Source organism: Pistacia vera, unplaced genomic scaffold (genome assembly GCF_008641045.1).
Source record: "Pistacia vera cultivar Batoury unplaced genomic scaffold, PisVer_v2 Contig2, whole genome shotgun sequence".
In the NCBI taxonomy this organism is placed as follows: Eukaryota; Viridiplantae; Streptophyta; class Magnoliopsida; order Sapindales; family Anacardiaceae; genus Pistacia; species Pistacia vera.
In genome coordinates, this window is record NW_022196001.1 from 1,050,475 (window position 1) to 1,069,081 (window position 18,607).

The window sequence follows — 18,607 nt, forward strand, 5'->3', positions numbered from 1 at the left end:
TCCTCATCTGCTGCTCTTCTTCTTCATCGTTGTTCCTCATCTACTACTCTTCTTCTTCGTCAAAGCCATCTGCTATTGTTATTGTAAGTTATTGAGTTTATTTGGTTTCTGTTCATCATGTTATATTGGTTTTGATTGATGATTGAGCTATAAAGAACTCAATGAGATGCTAGAAAAAAGTGAAATTAAAATTGGTGCTTTGATGTAAAGAACTAAATGAGAATATGTTTTCAGTGTGCTTGTGCAATCAATATAAGCTCCATGTGACGATCATTAGCGGCTGCTTGCTCAGTTCTATCTCCATTATATTCTTAGTTTTGCTTGATGCCCATGTGTGATGTGAGTCAGATTTAGCTTGGTTGTGATCTATTTAAAGATCGAAGTGAGAATACCCAAATGCTCTATCCAAGTGAGAATATGTTTTACTAGTTTAAGAGTCGCAGAACTTTTTAATCAATGGTCTGACACCTAGCCTATTGTAGATTGCTGGAACTTTAACTAGTAAATGTACGAAGCAAATTAAAACTTTGCCACCATTTAATTTCGTACTAAAGCTGTAGCCTACATTAGAGAATTTCAATTGACAGTCACAATTCCAGAGTTACTAGTTTCCTCGAGGAGAAGTGCATAATATCAATCTCACTTTGATGGTCACTAGATTTTCTTTGTAGCAAGCAAATGATAAACATATTGGATAACACACCATCCCATTTGGAAGTTGCAGACTAATCAACTAAAAGCAAAATGTTTTCTTTTGAAAACTGATCTTTACTCGACCCTAGGAGAGAAAGGCTTTAATGGAACTAGTCATCAATGCTTTTAAATCTAGTAGTCTATGCTTGCCAAGTAAAGAATGAAACAATTGGAAGAAATGTGCTTCAGGCAGATAGATATTTAGATATTCCTCAGATTTGGAATACGAAATCCTTGATTCATTTTAAGTCTACTACAATTGAGAATTTTTTTGAAGAACAGAGTGTTTCTTTATTTCTTACTTCATTTATGCTATGACTCCGATTTAACTGGCAACACCTTCTTCATTTTAAATAGGCATGGATACATTCTTTTGTAAGATTCATTTTGCACTAATACCAACCACTAGACTTGGATAAACTGAATTACCCTCCAACTTAACTACAATTAGCATTTGCAACGGCAGTCTGCAGAATTATTGTGATTATGCTCTGGAATAAAATTATTGTACTAGTCAGTTTGCATTAATACCACCAGTAAAATTAAAAGTACCAGAAATGCATTCCAAAATTTAAGACTCATGGAGTTTATCATTACTTCAACTCTAAACACAAGTTTTCTTATATAAAACATGATGAACATAAATTTCTCTTCTCAGCTTGAACATCATGGGAAACTTATATAAATTCAGCTTGAACATCATTATTTAATGTGATTGTTTGTGTTACATAATAGTATCAGTTTTCACATTAGTTTTTGTCCAGGGGAGGGATGATTAGTTGTTGGAATTGGTTTCTATAGAATTGTTTCCTGTTGTTTTTTTTTTTCTTATTTCTTTTTTCCTTTGTTGATACACGGATTCACAGATTTGTCTTCCACATTTTTATTATTATAACTTCTTTTTGTGAATATATTATATATATATATAGATATTATATATTTATTATCTATTATATATTAGCTTAAGCCTCGTTTTTTTTTGGAAGATTTGTAGTTGTTGAATTATGCTAGGTTAAGGTAAAAAAGCTTGATGCATTGGTGACTCAAAAAAGCAATGGACTTCTTGTAATATTGGATTTTGTCTGTTTAAGGATATCACTTTTTTTTTTCGTTTCTTTTTTGTGTATTATGTTCTTGATCTAGTTTTTCAGGGACATTCTTTATGTGGTTCTTTGTTTATTTTTATGAAGTGCCTGCAGAAAACATGTTACACATTCGGATGGGCACACTAATATAACATCAGCTTGAACATCATTATTTAATGTAGCTAACTGAGCTTAATTTCTCTTCCTGTGATTGTGTCATTTCTCATTTGTATTGACTTCATATGATTATTGATTGTTTTGTATCTTTCAAACTTCTTTAGTTATCATCGATTATGATGATGAATTTTTTATATATACAGGTTTTAGAAGAAAGCAAAAAATGGTAAGAGCAAAAAATACAATCATTCCTCATGGAGGTACATCGTCATCTGGAGTCCAATTTCAAAACTTGTGACATAAAAAGCAATACAAGAAGGTGTCGAAAAGAGATATTTGCCTTGGAAGAAGTTTTGATTTAAGATTTATAAGGTTTATTTGATGAAATTAATGGTTGGATCTGTGATTTGAAATGAGACTAGTTCGTGAGTATTAGATATGATGGATATAAGCATTTGATCTATGAGTTTTATGATAGTTTGGAAGTTGTGATGAGTTTTCGTCGTATACAATGTTTTTTAGATCAAAGAATAAGAATTTTGTAGTGAGACCACAAGATTTAGCAACCTGGATAGGATTTGATTTTGAATGTTTGGATAACGTATCCAGAACGTGGGATTCCAAACAGGCTTGGATGGATGTTTTTGGAATAGGGATTACCATCCACATATGTGTTAATCTACAAAGTTAAAGGATCCTATTATGAGAGTATTTCATAGGTATCTGACTTACATATTTAATGGTAGGAAAGAGACAAATGGAAATGTGACAATTAAGGATTTATTATACATGGAATCAATAATATCAAGGAGGCAAGTAAATTTTAGCAAAGTTATTGATTAAGACGTAGGGAGAGGTTCAAGCAGAAAAAGGAAAAATATATTAGGGGATGCTTATTACGTTAATATGTGAAAAGTTGGGTATTCAGATCACCCCTAATGATGAAACAAATAAGATTAAGTTTTTTACAAATAATTTGTTAGGGAGATGACATTGTATAAAATGGGTTTGATTAAAAAGAATATGGCAAGAGAATGGTTTGTGATTAGGGATGAAATGGAGGAAGATGCAATGGTTCAAGAAGGTGTCACTGTTCCAGAAGAGGTAAATCAAGGACAACTCTATGTGCGCAAAAGAAAAAAGAAGGAGTATTGAACTTGGATCATCTCAGAATGTACAAGATATGTCTTCTCATACTTTAGACGAAATAGTAAGTAGATTTGAGTAGATAAAAAAAGTTTCAAGAGGAGCGTTTTTCACGTATTGAGAGGAAAATGCAGGAATAACAGGATCAGTTGCGAAGTGATTTCAACTCGTTCACATCAAGAATAGAAGAAATGGTTAACATCCTTGGGGAACGCATGACAACAATTTTCAGCATGATGAAGAACTTCTCAACAGGCTCTTCCTCCTCTAGTCAACCTCCACCCCCTGCACTATGATGAAGAATTTCTCAACAACCTCCTCCTTTTCAACATCCTTGGAGAACACATTATGAATGTTAATTGTCATTATATGTGGTTCAAATACTAAGCTTTATGTACTAAGATTATATTTGCCTTTTGTTTATAAATATGTTAATTGTTAAAAATTTATTTCACAAGATGTTCTTGATAAAGATTGTCTTTTGTTTATAAATATATTTGCCTTTTGTTTATACATATCTTAACTATTCTTTTGAATGCATATGTATATGTAATACTAGACATACCAAAAGACATCAAAATTCAAATCTCAAATGAAACGTATATCCAAAATTTCATCTAGAACCGGTTAATAAATAGTCTGCAATATGACGGTAATATATACTAAAAACATTCAGAATAAGTTACATTAACGTTATTATTATGAATTCACAACCTTACAGTAGACAGCCTACTCATACTCAACCAACGACCAAAATAATAAAAACAAAACAACTGAATAAGCATACAACTCAACTGCATTCGTCAAAAATTAACCAAAACGTGAATAATTTCTACCAAATACAATTCTATATGCTTCAACCTGTCCAACATCAAGTCTCTCCCAACGAAACATGTTCATCATTTACAGACTCCTGCCCAGTACATAAATTACTTTTTCCTGCGAGATTCTGAACCAGACCAATGGACAACTTTCAATGTTTAACAACCACAATTTAGCACACGTTATAGAAAACTTAAGTCAGTTAAAATTATACAACATACATAACACATACATGGGTAGTAACATCATTCGACAACACTTGGGTTTTCGGCATACTTTCAACAATGTTGACGTAATTATATGGGAGGTCATCGGCCATGGAAGTAGATGAAAGAAATTGTTCATTTTCTCACTCTGTTGATGATTATTTTCCTAAAAAGTAGCATAACATATTAATAATCAAATCGATATTATTATAAATTTCAAATAAGTAAATAATGTTTCAAAAACAAATATCATGTAAGAATAGGTATATAATTCATACCAATTCTTAGTTTTTGTAATTTTTTATTTTTAACCCTACGTACAATTTCCTCAACATTCGATTGCTTGCTACAAACTGCCTGTGGACTAATAATTAGACTATTCCCCTCTTTCAGATGAGTGTCCTCATCTTTACTATTCAAATTGGTTATGGAAGAGGTGTACTTTTCTACCAAGCCCTCCCTCACTTTCTTTCTGCTTCAACTTTTTTCTTATGTCAATCATAAATTCCATCAACATATTACAATCTTCCTTATTGTTTGATGTCATATCGGCTACTGTCAACATTATATTAGACAACTTATCAAAACGTTGTCTTTCAAAGTTAGTGCTCCACCTATTATAACTTATCTTAATTTTTGTATGACAGCTGTTTATATTTTCCTCCAACACTGTAAAATGTACTTATTTGAAACATGTGAACCCTTTTATGAATCAACACAACAATGGCATGTCTGCAGAAAATCCCTTTAAACTCAAACAAATGATAAGTACAACGAATATCATACGAACTTTCTTCAAAGTATACTGCAAATAGAGGACTCCCCTTCTCATTTTCGGGATCTCTAATCTTTACTTTTATAAGCAATCAATAGCAAAGACAACCTATGAGAAAAAAACTGACTTGATATTCTCTCTAAATACTCAATTATTATACCTCTGCTAATTGTTTGCTATATACGACCTCTTGTAAACGTTCATATATAAAAGAAACAATGGACGTAGGAATCGCTTTAGACATCCGAAGCACTTTAAAAATCATCTCACTCATTTATTATTCAATTTTTGCATTTGATAATATTGTTTAACCTTATCCTGACTCTTAAATCAGTTAATCACGTATAATTTCCAAGAACAACTTAGCACTTTACACGTGCGGGTCGTTGATGTCAAAATCACGCATCAACAATATATATGCAATATATTTGTGATAAAAATGCAAAGCCTTTTGCCCCAAATTTTAAGTACATATAACTGGTGAATTTTATTTAAACCTTATATCCTATATGTCATAATTTGGTCCTCTTTCTGCAAAATTTAGTAGTTATTTTGATATACTTCCATGTTTTACTGTTAAGTGAAGTGAATAACGTTGAACTTTCAAATTAAAAATTATTTTTCCCAGTAGTTATGAGATCAAGCCAATTTTTGTTCCTTGAGCCTTCCCACATGCTGTAGAAGCGTATGATACAATAACTGGTAAATTATAGCACTGCAAGCATTTAACTGTTGTAGACTTCAGAAGCTCATCAACAAATTATCGTTTTCTCCCTGGATTGGTTGGCGTTTGTTGATTTTTATCATCTTTCATTGATATTGTGTCCCATGGTGTAATTAATGATTTTCATTACCATATACCTCTGGCTTCAAGCCAGGAGACATGAAAGGTTTGGCCCAGTGCTTTAAAGATCAATATTAAGTGGCTATTTGTTCAGCCGTGTTGTGGCGGTCCGAGTGCTCCTGACAGCCGTATTGACGACATTGAGTTGAATCCTTGAACACGCTCTCGCCCATAAATATAATTACTTAAAAAATGGCAGAATATTAATATCAGAGCAGCAAACAATTGGTGAAGTGAATCACCCCAAATGTAGATAGTAAATTACTCGTGATGAGAGGAATCGACCCAACTAGACCCTGCTGGCTTCTTAATATTATTTTTTTTCATTACTACTCTCAATTGTGTTGTATAGCAGCACGTATGGGGTTGAACTTTCTGGTTCAAGTTTCATCAATGCCTCAGCTGCAACTCGGGCCAACTCTACATTGTTATGCACCCGGCATGCACCCAGCAATGCACCCCACACAGCTTTATCTGGTTCAAATGGCATGTTTTTTATCAAATCCATGGCCTCCTCCAGATGCCCATGCCTACCCACTATGTCCAAAAGGGCAGCAAACTGCTCAATTCTTGGCTCAATACCATATTCACTGATCATTGATTTAAAATGTCCACGGCCTTCTTCTACTAGTCCTGCATGAGCACAAGCACTCAACGCTGAAATAAATGTTATATATGTAGGCAAAACTTTGGAACTCTTCATCAATTTGAAAACTTGTAAAGCCTCTGTTGCAAAACCATGGGATGTATATCCTCCAATCATTGCATTCCACGAGATTACACTTCTCTGCAGTTTCATCTCATCAAAAATACTACATGCCTCAGTTATTGCTCCGCATCTTGAATACATGGTGATGAGGCCATTGTTTATTGGCAAATCTGGAATAACTTTTTTAGTGACTAGTTGANACACTGAAATAAATGTTATATATGTAGGCAAAACTTTGGAACTCTTCATCAATTTGAAAACTTGTAAAGCCTCTGTTGCAAAACCATGGGATGTATATCCTCCAATCATTGCATTCCACGAGATTACACTTCTCTGCAGTTTCATCTCATCAAAAATACTACATGCCTCAGTTATTGCTCCGCATCTTGAATACATGGTGATGAGGCCATTGTTTATTGGCAAATCTGGAATAACTTTTTTAGTGACTAGTTGATGAATCTGCATTCCCAGGTGCAGGTCCAGAATTTGAGTAGACACACTGAGAACTGAAGATAAGGTGTGCCGGTCAGGTTTCTCTACTTCATCTTGCATCTGGCTGAAGAGCTCAATTGCTCCTTTATAGTCCTCGTTTCTCTCACATCCTGCTATCATTGAATTCCATGAGACCAAATTCTTTTGAGGCATCCTCTCAAAAAAATCACGAGCAAGCTCTAAATTACCCATCTCAGCATACCCCGATATCATTTTGTTCCATGAATGAGTATCAGGATTCGGCATTTCACCAAAGAGATTAGAGGCCTCTTCCATATTTGACAAATGAACATACCCACTAATCATAATATTCCATGAAAAACTGTCTCGTTCCACCATTTGATCAAAGATTCCCCTTGCAGAAACAATATCTCCCGCCTTCACATAACACATAATCATCGAATTCCATGACACAACATTTCTCCTAAACTTTTCATTTCCTTCTTCTCCTTGCTCACTACAAACTGGCATTCGATCAAAAAGCCTTTAAGCTTCATCTACTCTTCCTCTCCGGCCATACCCGGCAATCAAAGTATTATAAGCATGGACTAAATCTTCTCTACCATCATACCTATTCCCAAATTTAACCAGAATTTTTCCCGCTTCATCCAACTCACCATTCTTAATAAGACCAGCCACAAGAGCGCTTAAAGAGGCAGAGTCCCGTTCAGGCATTTTCTCAAAAAACTCAATAGCACGAGCCACGTCACCATTCTGCAAAAACCCCGAAATCATAGCGTTCCACGACACAACATTCCTCTCACTCTCAGGCATTTCATTAAAAACCCTCAACGCCGCCTCCGTTATACCATTCTTCGCATACCCACTAATCATTGTATTCCACGAAACACTATCTCTTTTAGGCATTTTATCAAACAACAATCTAGCCTCCTCCACAAGCCCACTTCCACGACACGAAATATACCCCGAAATCATTAAATTCCACGAAACGACGTCTCTTCGAGGCATTATATCGAACAGTTGTCTTGCTTTAGCCATTTCTCTGAATTTTACATACCCATTGATCATCGCATTCCACGTTACAGCGTTTCTTTGTACTGTTTTATCAAACACGGCTCTTGCTTCACTCAGACGGTTCGTTCTTATCAAATGGGAAATCTTCTTGTTAGGCGAGTAAACGTCGGGCTTCGGCTTCGTCTCGGAGGCAAAGTTGCTAGACAGTGAAGTTACTTTCCGGGTAATGCACGATCCCAGTAAATAACGAGAAAGATAGCTTCGAGCTTGAGCTCTTCTTTTGCTGGCCAAAACGGTCGCGTTTAGCCTCTGCATGGTTTCAGTGGAACCCCAAGCTAGCTGCTGAGCTTACCGCGTTGTTAGATAAACGGTGACAGCCTGAACAGACCGAGACGTGCAAGTCTGAAACGGTTTCCAACATATTGGAATTTCGAGAGCGGGAACTGGTTGTTTTTTATGGGAGGGAATTTGATTGATTCTTACTGTAAAAATGATTTGAAAGGTGAGTTTCGTGAGATTTGTGGTCGTTTGAGCTTATAAGTGATTCTTCTTCCGTTTATGTAAAACGCCATGGTTATAAGTCGATGGTTAGTGGTTAATTTGAGTCCCTCTAATAGGAATAGCTAGAGTCTTTACTCATGCAGATAATTCTAGAGTCTTCAATGGGTTAGTCTAAAAAGGATTCAATAATATTAATGTACAAACAAATCTTTGAGTGGAATAGTTAAAACCAAAAGTCATATTCATTTTATCTCTTCTTCCATGATATATTAATTTGTACATAAATCTTTGTAAAATTTATTTATACATATAATATTATCATTTTAGTTAAATTGTAAGTAAGTTAGTCGGCCACTCGAGACATTAAAAAAAAAAAAATGGAGAAATAATGAGAATTTAATTTATTTGTGTTACATATTATTAATTAATTGCAAGTATGAAAAAAAAAAAAAAAAAGCATAAACATTTTTAGTTTATTATTGCATCCAATACAAAGAAAATTCTACAATACAGTACAGTACAGTTAGTCCCATTTCAGAGATGGGTTGAACTTGGTAAAATATCAAGTCCAATGGACCAATCAATTAAGCCCACGGCTTTAAATGACAACAAATTGGACCTAGAACCATAGAAATCCGCTGGCTTATTTCACCCAAATTAGTATTAGTCACATTGTAAGCAACCCAGTTGGCCAACTTGGGCCTCTAGGCTCAAGATGGCCCGATTTTAGTTGATTGTAGTTCGACGGTTGACCCAAGGCCAATCCAATCTCCAACCTATACTTTATTTCAAATTAAATTAACTTATCATTAACTCCACGTTACAAAGTCAAGGTCAATTACCAAATCAATACCAGGTCAACGGTCCACATTTCCCCATCGATTAACCAAAAAATAAAGCCATGTTTGCCACGTCACCCAAATAACACAGTCCTACTTCTAGCCTTTCACTCAAATGGAACCAAACAATCCCCTAACTTATAACTGTACCCGACCAGCCGACCTACTATTTAAACTTTCTTACTAGGTCAATGGCGTGCACGAAACTCTACGGTGCTCCTCAGTCCTCGGTCGTCGGATTCAAAATAATGCTTCCGTTATTGATCTATTATGTGCACGTGGGTCCTGCTTTGACGGCTGAGATTTAACTCATGGCGATTAAAAGGAGTTCAAAATTTATCTGGGTTGTTTACTCACAACCATCTGATTCGATTACTTTAATGACGCAAGATAAATCAATCTCGAAGAGATCCAACCAATGGGAAACTGAAACGTGTATAATATGAGCTGTACACGTAACGTAATCATATCCGACATCGTATGCTTCTTCCCCACACAATGTCAGACTTTTGGCCTATTAAAGATGCTCCGCATCAACGAGATCTAGACCGTCCATATTTTGTGTTTGTTGTGGGCTCAGATTCTCAGAACCAATGAAGTTTAAACAAACCGAGCCTGGAGTAATCCCATGATTACCGTTGATTGTTAATTAAGCATTTAATAAGTCATGCGCTGAAAATGATGAAATAAAATATTTTCGGTTTTCGATCGGACGCTTAGAGATTCGAGACCACGGCTCTTAATTTGAGGATGAATGCTTAGGAATTTCTTTCCCGCGTTAAAATAAGCCTCTTTTACGTATTCTACACGCGCCATTCCCTCCGAAACCATCTAAAATAAACTGACGTTAAGAAGGCACATGCATGTGGGCCCCACGTCTGCTCCTCCTGGCCACCTATATTTATTTTATTACATAGAAATAAAAAATAACTTTCCACTTTGCTATATCCAATAATCAATTTTTTTTTTTTTTTCTGAATACTAATTAAAAAAATAATTTAATATAAATTGAACTTTGAAACCGAAACCATCACCATCATTAGCTGATCAAATGGCTGATTAGTACTCTAATGTATTATTTAAAAAATTTTGAATTCGTGCAATCTTAATCCTCAATAAGAATAATCACTAAAAATTTATTCCTGTGTTAACTTTAAGACTTGAAAAATTAATTAAGATACACATAAACTAATTTAAATAAATTTAATCATTAAAAAAAAACTTTAAATCTATCATCAAATCAAAATAAAATTTTATGCGTTTATATATAATTGAATTGGTTTGTAATTTATTTATTTAATTATTATATGTACGATCTCTTGGATTCGAGGGTTGGCTATGTGGAAAAAGACGATTATAGCAAAAAAGACATTTAAGTAAAATAAAAAAAAAATAGAAATAGAAGACGGACGGACGGACCCCACAGAAAAGGGGCGTGTCGGGTGGTGAACCCAGCAGTTACGGAAAGACAACATCTGCAAACGCCGTCTGCTTCTGCTTTTTGCTTTTGCTCCCACCATCATCTCTCTCAGCCCAGCCTCATCATCACTACAACTTCACACACGCAACAACCACAACACATTCTTTTAAAAACAACAAAAACAAAAACAGAATCAGAATCACCTCACTCTTCACCACTGACCAGACTACAGTTGATATAAAAGAAAGAAAAAACCAAAAAAAAAGTACTATAATGTGAAGGAACCAACGAACGAGCTGAAACACAGTCTCTCTTCTCTTTCCTTTTGCTTTTTTTCTCGCTCTTTACTCTTTGGTCTCAACCGTCCGATCTTGATCAGTAATCGCCGAACGCAATGGGGAGCGTGACCTCCGATGACGAAGCCTCTGATCAGCAGAGCGAGAGGTGCGGGAGCTACTCTCTCAGCGCTGACGTCAGCGAGTCCGAGAGTTGTAGCAGCAGTAGCTTTTCCTGTCGGAGATTCGATGCCGAAGGTGCTTCCAGCTCGCTCACGTCATCTCCCCGTCCGGTCGCTGGAGGTTTTGGATTCCCTGTTCCGGTTATGGTGCCGGTGATTGGCGGTAAGGATGTCGTTGTTTGGGACGAGAAGCCCGAGAAGCCTGATACAGATTTGTCAGGTACTATATTTTTATATTTTTGTTGTTTATTTATTTATTTTTATATTACTGGTTTTCTTTTAATTAATGTCTAATTCTTGTGTAAACTGTGGTTGAAAATGGAGGAAATGAACACTAGTTCTTTCTCTTTCAGTTCCATCGCAACCAAAATTGTGATGTTATCTTCTATTAGTGGAGATCTGAATACGTGTCAGTTTTCTCTTTGTTTAGATTTTTTTAATTAATTTTTTTTGGAAGTCATATATTGAAGTCTTGATTGAGCGGACATCTCAGTGTGTGATGTTGCTCTTTTTTTTTTTTTCTCTGTCAAAGTTATGATAATTACTTTAAGTTTTAATTATAATCATATTTGTAATGTTTTATTTTGTGGTTCTGCAGAAGTTGAGATGATGAAGGAAAGATTTGCTAAGCTACTTCTCGGAGAAGATATGTCTGGTGGTGGTAAAGGTGTTTGTACTGCGCTTGCCATCTCTAATGCTATCACCAATCTCTCTGGTTAGCTTCAATTTCAACTTATTTATTAATATAATGTGATTATTTGCATTTTATTGACAATTTTCTAACGATGCGATGTGTGTTTTTGGCTGTTCAGCGACTGTGTTTGGAGAGCTGTGGAGGTTAGAGCCATTAGCTCAGCGAAAGAAGTCAATGTGGCGGAGAGAAATGCAGTGGCTATTATGTGTTAGTGATTCGATTGTGGAGCTTGTACCTTCCATACAACAATTTCCAGGTGGGGGTACATATGAAGTGATGGCGACACAGCCACGTTCAGATTTATATGTGAACTTGCCTGCACTTAAGAAGCTTGATGCTATGTTGATTAGTATGCTTGATGGGTTCAGTGAGACAGAGTTTTGGTATGTTGATAGAGGGATTATTGTTGGTGAAGGTGCAGAGTGTGATGGCTTTTCATCATTGGTTCCTAATGGGAGGCCATCGATTAGACAGGAAGAGAAGTGGTGGTTGCCATGTCCGAAAGTGCCACCAAATGGGTTGTCTGAGGATGCCAGAAAAAAGTTACAGCAATGTAGGGATTGCACGAATCAGATACTGAAAGCAGCCATGGCAATTAATAGTAGCGTGCTTGCAGAGATGGAGATACCAACTGCATACTTGGAGACCTTGCCTAAGGTACTGGTTTCTTTATCTCAAATTACGTTTTTGGCATGACTCAAAACAAAATAGTAGTGCACATTATGATTTCTGAACCTGTCACTGGTAATGATGGTTCTGTGCGAGCCCAGAAAAATGAAAACTATGAGTTTTTAACTTTCAATTTGTGGGGTCTTGTTAAATTTAATATATCAACATCCTATCAAATGAGAAAAACATTGTATCAATATTAGGAACGTGAAATCTGTATGTACCATTGAATTTCTCACATTGAATATTTGGAGCATAAAAACAATGGCTAAGTATTTCATATAACATAGACATCCTCTCTGCATTTGCTTTAAGTAACTGAGTTGAGCTCTATTAAATGAATTAACATTTTTTTTTATTATCAGAGTGGAAAAGCTTGTCTAGGCGACATCATCTACCGCTACATAATTGCTGATCAGTTTTCACCAGAATGCCTTCTTGATTGCCTTGATTTGTCATCAGAACATCACACTCTTGAAATAGTTAACAGGATTGAGGCAGCGGTGCATGTTTGGAAGCAGAAAGATGAAAGAAAACATACAAATCATATGAAAGTTAGGCGCTCAACATGGGGTGGCAAGGTCAAGGGCCTAGTTGCTGACACTGAAAAGAATAACTTACTGGCCCAGCGAGCTGAGAACCTCTTACAGAGCCTGAGGATTCGTTTCCCTGGCCTCCCACAGACTGCATTGGATATGAACAAGATTCAGTACAACAAGGTACCATTGCTGGTCCTGAAATATCATATACAACTGGCTACTTATTATCCACGTCATTTCATCTCAAATAATGATCTATTATAGTGTTTTTAACATGTAGTATACAAGATATGGATTTATTTATTCGGTTTTAGATGCCATGTTGTATTTTGAACATCTTAACGGACCCATAAGTTGGAGGTTGGTGCAGTACATTTCTGTTATATAATCAGTTATTTGTTCCTTGGGAAGAAACAATGAGAATAAATGTTTTTAGAGCTGCGATATGGTAAAACTGTTCTTTTTCTTGCAGGATATAGGGCAGTCAATTCTCGAAAGTTACTCGAGGGTGATGGAGAGCTTGGCTTTCAACATTATGGCAAGAATCGATGATGTGCTTTACGTTGACGATGCTACCAAGCGATGTGCTGCTGCAGAATCACTCTCTCTATTCAGCAGGGGAGGTCTGAGTGGTGTTCCCATCCAGAAGCGAATGTCTCCAAGTCCCTTCTCTATCCAACACACCCCATATGCTTCTCCATTTGCTACACCAACCTTCTGTTCTTCAACTCCTGTCAATGGAAGCCCCGGAAGGGCACCTACATCTATGAGGAGAAGTGGTCTCAAGGAAGCACCGGAGCGGAAGCTGGAAAAACCATGCCCAGTCGAGTTTGAGAGGGTTTGGTCTTATACTGGGAACCTAAGTTCGAGACGAGTTCCTGGGGATGCCCCAGAGCGAGATTGACAAGAGTCCTCATCCAGTTCCTGTATCAAAGAAGTTGCACAGGCATTCAGGAGACTTACGGCTGACAGGAGGATAGGATATGATTATTATATCTTGTATATTGTTTAGCAGTAGGAATATCATGTTCAAAAAGTTTTGATCATGGTGTTTTTGTCAGGTGTTAACTAAGGAAAGAAGATGATGATTTAGGCTTGGGCCATTAATGTATTATCTAATGTGTTGGTGAAGAATTTACCTCTCCATCTAAATTTGGCAACAGCATTTTATTAAATCGAGTAATTAGTGGTAACTAAATTTTAACGAGTAAACGACATGTTTCCACCCAAACTTATAGCTAAATTCAAGGTTTCACCCCCTGGTTTCATAAATACAAGATTACTATCTTTAAATTAACACCATTTATGATTTTTGAGTTCGATAATAATATAGATACTGTTATTATCAAACTACTTTTGAAAAATAAATTAAAAATTGTTATTTAAACCCTAGATTTTCAGGCCCATTTGGTCGTTTCCTAGAGTCGACGACCTTCCCCAACACCACCCATAGCACCCCAGTCCATCTGCCACCAAAACCTCACCCTCTTCTCGCACATTCACCCATCATCACCTCGATCGCCTTCCCAATTGCAAGTTTAGAGAAGTTTGGTTTGTTTGATTGTGGAGAGGCTTTGATTGGTATATTTTGGAGATTTGGGGGAATATTGATAATTGATTGTGTGTAGTTTTAAGAAGTTTAGATTGATTGTGATTTATTGATGTAAATTTATGGCATTCCCAACTCATTTAAGCAGCTTTCTACCCCAAACGCACACCAAGTGCTAAAAAAAAAGCCCCACCCACCCACCGCCCCACTAGGCTCAAAAGAAAGGTCGGTGGATGGCAAATGGTGAGTGAGGGAAGTTGATGTCGGGGTGGGTTTTGAAGATGGGAGAATGGGGGGTCCAATGGAGGTGGTTGGGTGAATTTTCAATGAATGAGGCGATCGGAAAATGGTTGTAAAGATGGAGGTTTGTGAAGTCAAACGCCCCCACTAGGTGCAAAAGAAAGGCCGATGGACAACAAACGGTGAGTAAGGGAAGCTGATGTCAGGGTGGAGGTGTTAAAATGGAGGTGGTTGGGTGAGTTTCCAATGAGTGAAGCGATCAGAAAATGGAAAATAGCTGCAAAGATGAAGGTTTGCAAAGTCGAATGGTCACCGTTTTTCGACAATTCTAGTGTGCAGGAGGGTGGGCAAAGGTGAGGAAGAAGCAAGGAAGAGGTAGGGGGCTGTTTTAGGTAGAAAGGTAGCCGGAAAAATGCTGGACATTTGCTAATGTGTGCCGCCCCTGGCTAAAATGTGTCGGCCATTGTACAAGGATGCTACTGTGCATGGGTACAAGGATGCTACTGTGCCCCACGCATGTGTCCGCCACCCACCCTTTGGATTCAAGAATAAAATGACCATTTACCCTTTAATTGTTAACTTAAACATTTTCTGTTAATTTAAAGGTGAGAATTTAAAATTTATAAAACGGGAACATGTCGTTTACTCAATTTTAAATAAGCATACAAGTAGGCAGCTTCCAAATCTCTTGAAATCAACATACATGCCGGTCAAAAGTTGAAATATAATCATACTGACCTTTGTAAAATGGTCTTCAGTACATGATACAACAACATCATTTATTTTCTGGGCTTTAGTTCAGTACAAATAGAAGTATTGAGTTCCGGAAAACAAGAAATGAAATAAAGAAAAAGAAAAAGAACGTTGGGAAAGGAAAAGCAACACCCAACAAAGCAGATGAAAATTACATTGGTATCAGTAAGCAATAGTCCCGGGCTCCTTGTTCAAATTGAGAGAAAAAAAGACCACTGATGCACTTAATATGCTGCTGGGTTCAAATATATTTACAGATAAGGAATATCCGTCTTTCGGCCAAACTTTTTATTTCATCGGCAAGAAGAGAAAAAGAAAATGAAACCTGGCATTCACAGCAAGAAGGAAAGAGCTTATTAACTGAGAAGGACAGCGCGGCTCATTTGCTATGGGGATTCTCCATATTGTTGGAAACTTACATCTGGTTTACCAGCTGCTGTTTATATATTCAGACAACTGAGCAATCCAGATGAAGATACAACTTCTGTACTGATGAAAAGTTTGTCTTCTGAACATTGTAAATTTAAAATGATCAAATTTCACAAGTGAACTACATCCTGGAAATGAGCTTGTAAAGAAGCCACTTCTTCGGCCTGATTTTGCACCTGTTGCATAAATTAAATCATCACTTCATATAATATTTTTTTTTGGGTAATCCACTTCATATAATATTATGTAAATATTAGAAAATAAATGGGCTTTTTTACTAAATATCAAAGAACAAGAAGTTTAGTAAAGGAGCAGTTATTTAGGCAAAGAGTAATACTACACATATAACATTTTTATAAAATATTTTTCATACAACTTAATGTGGCAAAAGATGATTGGGTAAAAGTTTATTTTTAATTTAAAATCAGTCAATCATCTTTTGCTACATCATGTTTTATGAGAAATATTGTATAAAAATGTTGTATGTGTAGTATTATGTTTAGGCAAATATGCAAATAAAAAATCATTAAGAAAATGCAAAATAAACGCGATCACACAATAATTGTGGGTCTCCAACTTGACAATTCAGTGGCATCACATAAAGTATTAACTTCAAAAGGCAATGAATTACAGTACATCCTACTTTACCTACATAGCTTTGAATGTCTATATCATTTAAACTCAAAAGGAAACAGAGGGCTAACTTGATGAGCTACGTGATGCAAGCAAGAAATATTTTTCATTTTGTTTCCATATTAATGATTAATGGCTAAGGAATTTCGCCCTTTTTCATTTCTTTTGTTCAAATACATAAACATCGCCTTTGCTTTTGGCTACTCAAGTATCATATCCTAAGTCCTAAAAAAGAATTTTCACAAGCATGTTTTCATCATCAAGAGTTCATTTTGGGCTTTCCTTACTATACAGTGGTACCATTCATTACCAGACATGAAATTAAGGCTGAAAAAAAAAGAAATAACAACAAAAAAAAACAACAAACTAATTAATGCTACAGTTAAATTCAAGAACAATCCCAAAAATTCGTAACCTACGAATAAGAAAAAAAGGCACATAATTTGGAAGAAAAAAACCATCTGAATAACACATGTATAAAAAAACTCTCAAAGTTTGGGAATGCTAGTCAAGTTTGACTGTACATTGCACCGTGTACAACACATTAATTTAACAAAAACCATATCCATACGGAAATAAATGAATTTGCAAAGAGGCTTTCAATTTACCAAACATTATAGTTTGCTCATAAAAAAACAAGAATGAACACTTACTTCCAACGTCCTTGAAGCAATCCAATCAGGAACTGGCCAAAACAGCTTGGAAAGTTCCGGGTAATTTCCTAACGGCTTAATACAACCACTCTCTAAATCAAATACACCGACACCAAGATGAACATCATCATCTGCCCCATCCTCACTCAAACCATAGACATTATCAACAAAAAGTATGCAATTCCCTCTATTCACACCAAGCTTATTGACAGACACTGAAAAAACACTATCTTCACCCAAAAACAACACATCATCCTTCAAATTGTTCACCTCAGCCCACTCCTTCCTCTCCTCATCCAACTTATAAAACTTAAACATCACCGTCCTCTCCCTCACAAAATACGCAAGTTGTTGCTCCCAATCCAAATTTGGATCAAATGTGGCAGCGTCAATGCTTAGATGCATATCGACCAACAACAGATCACCCTTACACTCAACCAAATACTTCTTATCACCACCAAACACAGGATTTCCAACTAAATTCACACTACAACGCGAACAATCAACAACAACAGTACTCCCCGTATTATCAACAGCGTAAAATCTCCCTTTATACACTATCACATCATCGAATGGCGAGGGCATGTATTGTAATATTGTCCATTTCTTATGCCCACTTTTAAACATAGCTAATTTACCAGAAACATGAACAGTAAGCAACACGAAACCATCAGAATCGCTTTCACGACTACCTAAATGCATCAAAACAACCTTCTCCATGTATAAATTACATAATTCGTTCATAAAATTCGAATTTGGGGGGCTATTTATGTAATTTAGAACATATTCATGTCCGATTTCACAGATATTAAGATTTTGAATATCCACTACCTTTCTGAAGTCAAAACGGTGTCGCTTCAAAGGATATATCAATCGTTTTCTATTAAGCGTGTCTTCTTCGATTTTGATCAGCCAACTGGTCGCCATTTGCGGTGATTTGACAAGAAAAACGGTACGTTTCGAGAGGTGGAATCCGAAGGAGGTGGAGGAAATATTAGTGTTGTCGTCCGGGAGCATCGGAAAACGGCCGGGGAAACGGCGGCGTTTCGGTGCAACGGAGGACCGCCACGTGGAGCAGACGGAGCGGAAGCGGAAGCGATCTAAGGAGGTATCTAGGCGTTTAGCGATTAGGTATAGGAGGTCTTTCGGGAGTCCGGACCAGTCTGTCATGTTGTATTGAGAAAAGTTATAAGTTTTTTCGCGAGAAAGTGACGGAAAGTAAGAGAGAAAGGAAGAAAATGTATGAAAATGCAAAATAGCTTGTGGTTCTAAAATTCAAATGGCAGGAAAGAAGTTTGGGCCTGTGGCCCACATCCAGTTAAGAGTCTATGTGGGGGAAATTTCAAGGATAGGAATAACTTTCAGTC

The 18,607-nt window shown here is 36.4% G+C and overlaps 2 protein-coding genes and 1 pseudogene across 2 annotated transcripts; 1 reads left to right on the forward strand and 2 right to left on the reverse strand.

Annotated features, from left to right (window-relative positions):
• Nucleotides 1-5,833: 5,833 nt before the first annotated feature.
• LOC116128368 lies at nt 5,834-8,179 on the reverse strand (annotated as a pseudogene).
• Nucleotides 8,180-10,817: 2,638 nt separating this feature from the next.
• On the forward strand, nt 10,818-14,117 carry LOC116128393 (rop guanine nucleotide exchange factor 1-like). The gene is made up of 5 exons (XM_031414101.1): nt 10,818-11,301; nt 11,680-11,796; nt 11,894-12,432; nt 12,810-13,163; nt 13,456-14,117. Exons 1-5 carry the CDS (start codon nt 11,019-11,021, stop codon nt 13,885-13,887), a joined length of 1,725 nt encoding a protein of 574 aa, XP_031269961.1. The 5' UTR covers nt 10,818-11,018; the 3' UTR covers nt 13,888-14,117.
• Nucleotides 14,118-15,511: 1,394 nt separating this feature from the next.
• LOC116128391 (F-box protein SKIP23) lies at nt 15,512-18,515 on the reverse strand. The gene is made up of 2 exons (XM_031414100.1): nt 17,241-18,515; nt 15,512-16,130 (listed from the first exon to the last, which is right to left on the reverse strand). The coding sequence occupies exons 1-2, from the start codon at nt 18,408-18,410 to the stop codon at nt 16,065-16,067; spliced, it is 1,236 nt and encodes a 411-aa protein (XP_031269960.1). The 5' UTR covers nt 18,411-18,515; the 3' UTR covers nt 15,512-16,064.
• Nucleotides 18,516-18,607: the final 92 nt, after the last annotated feature.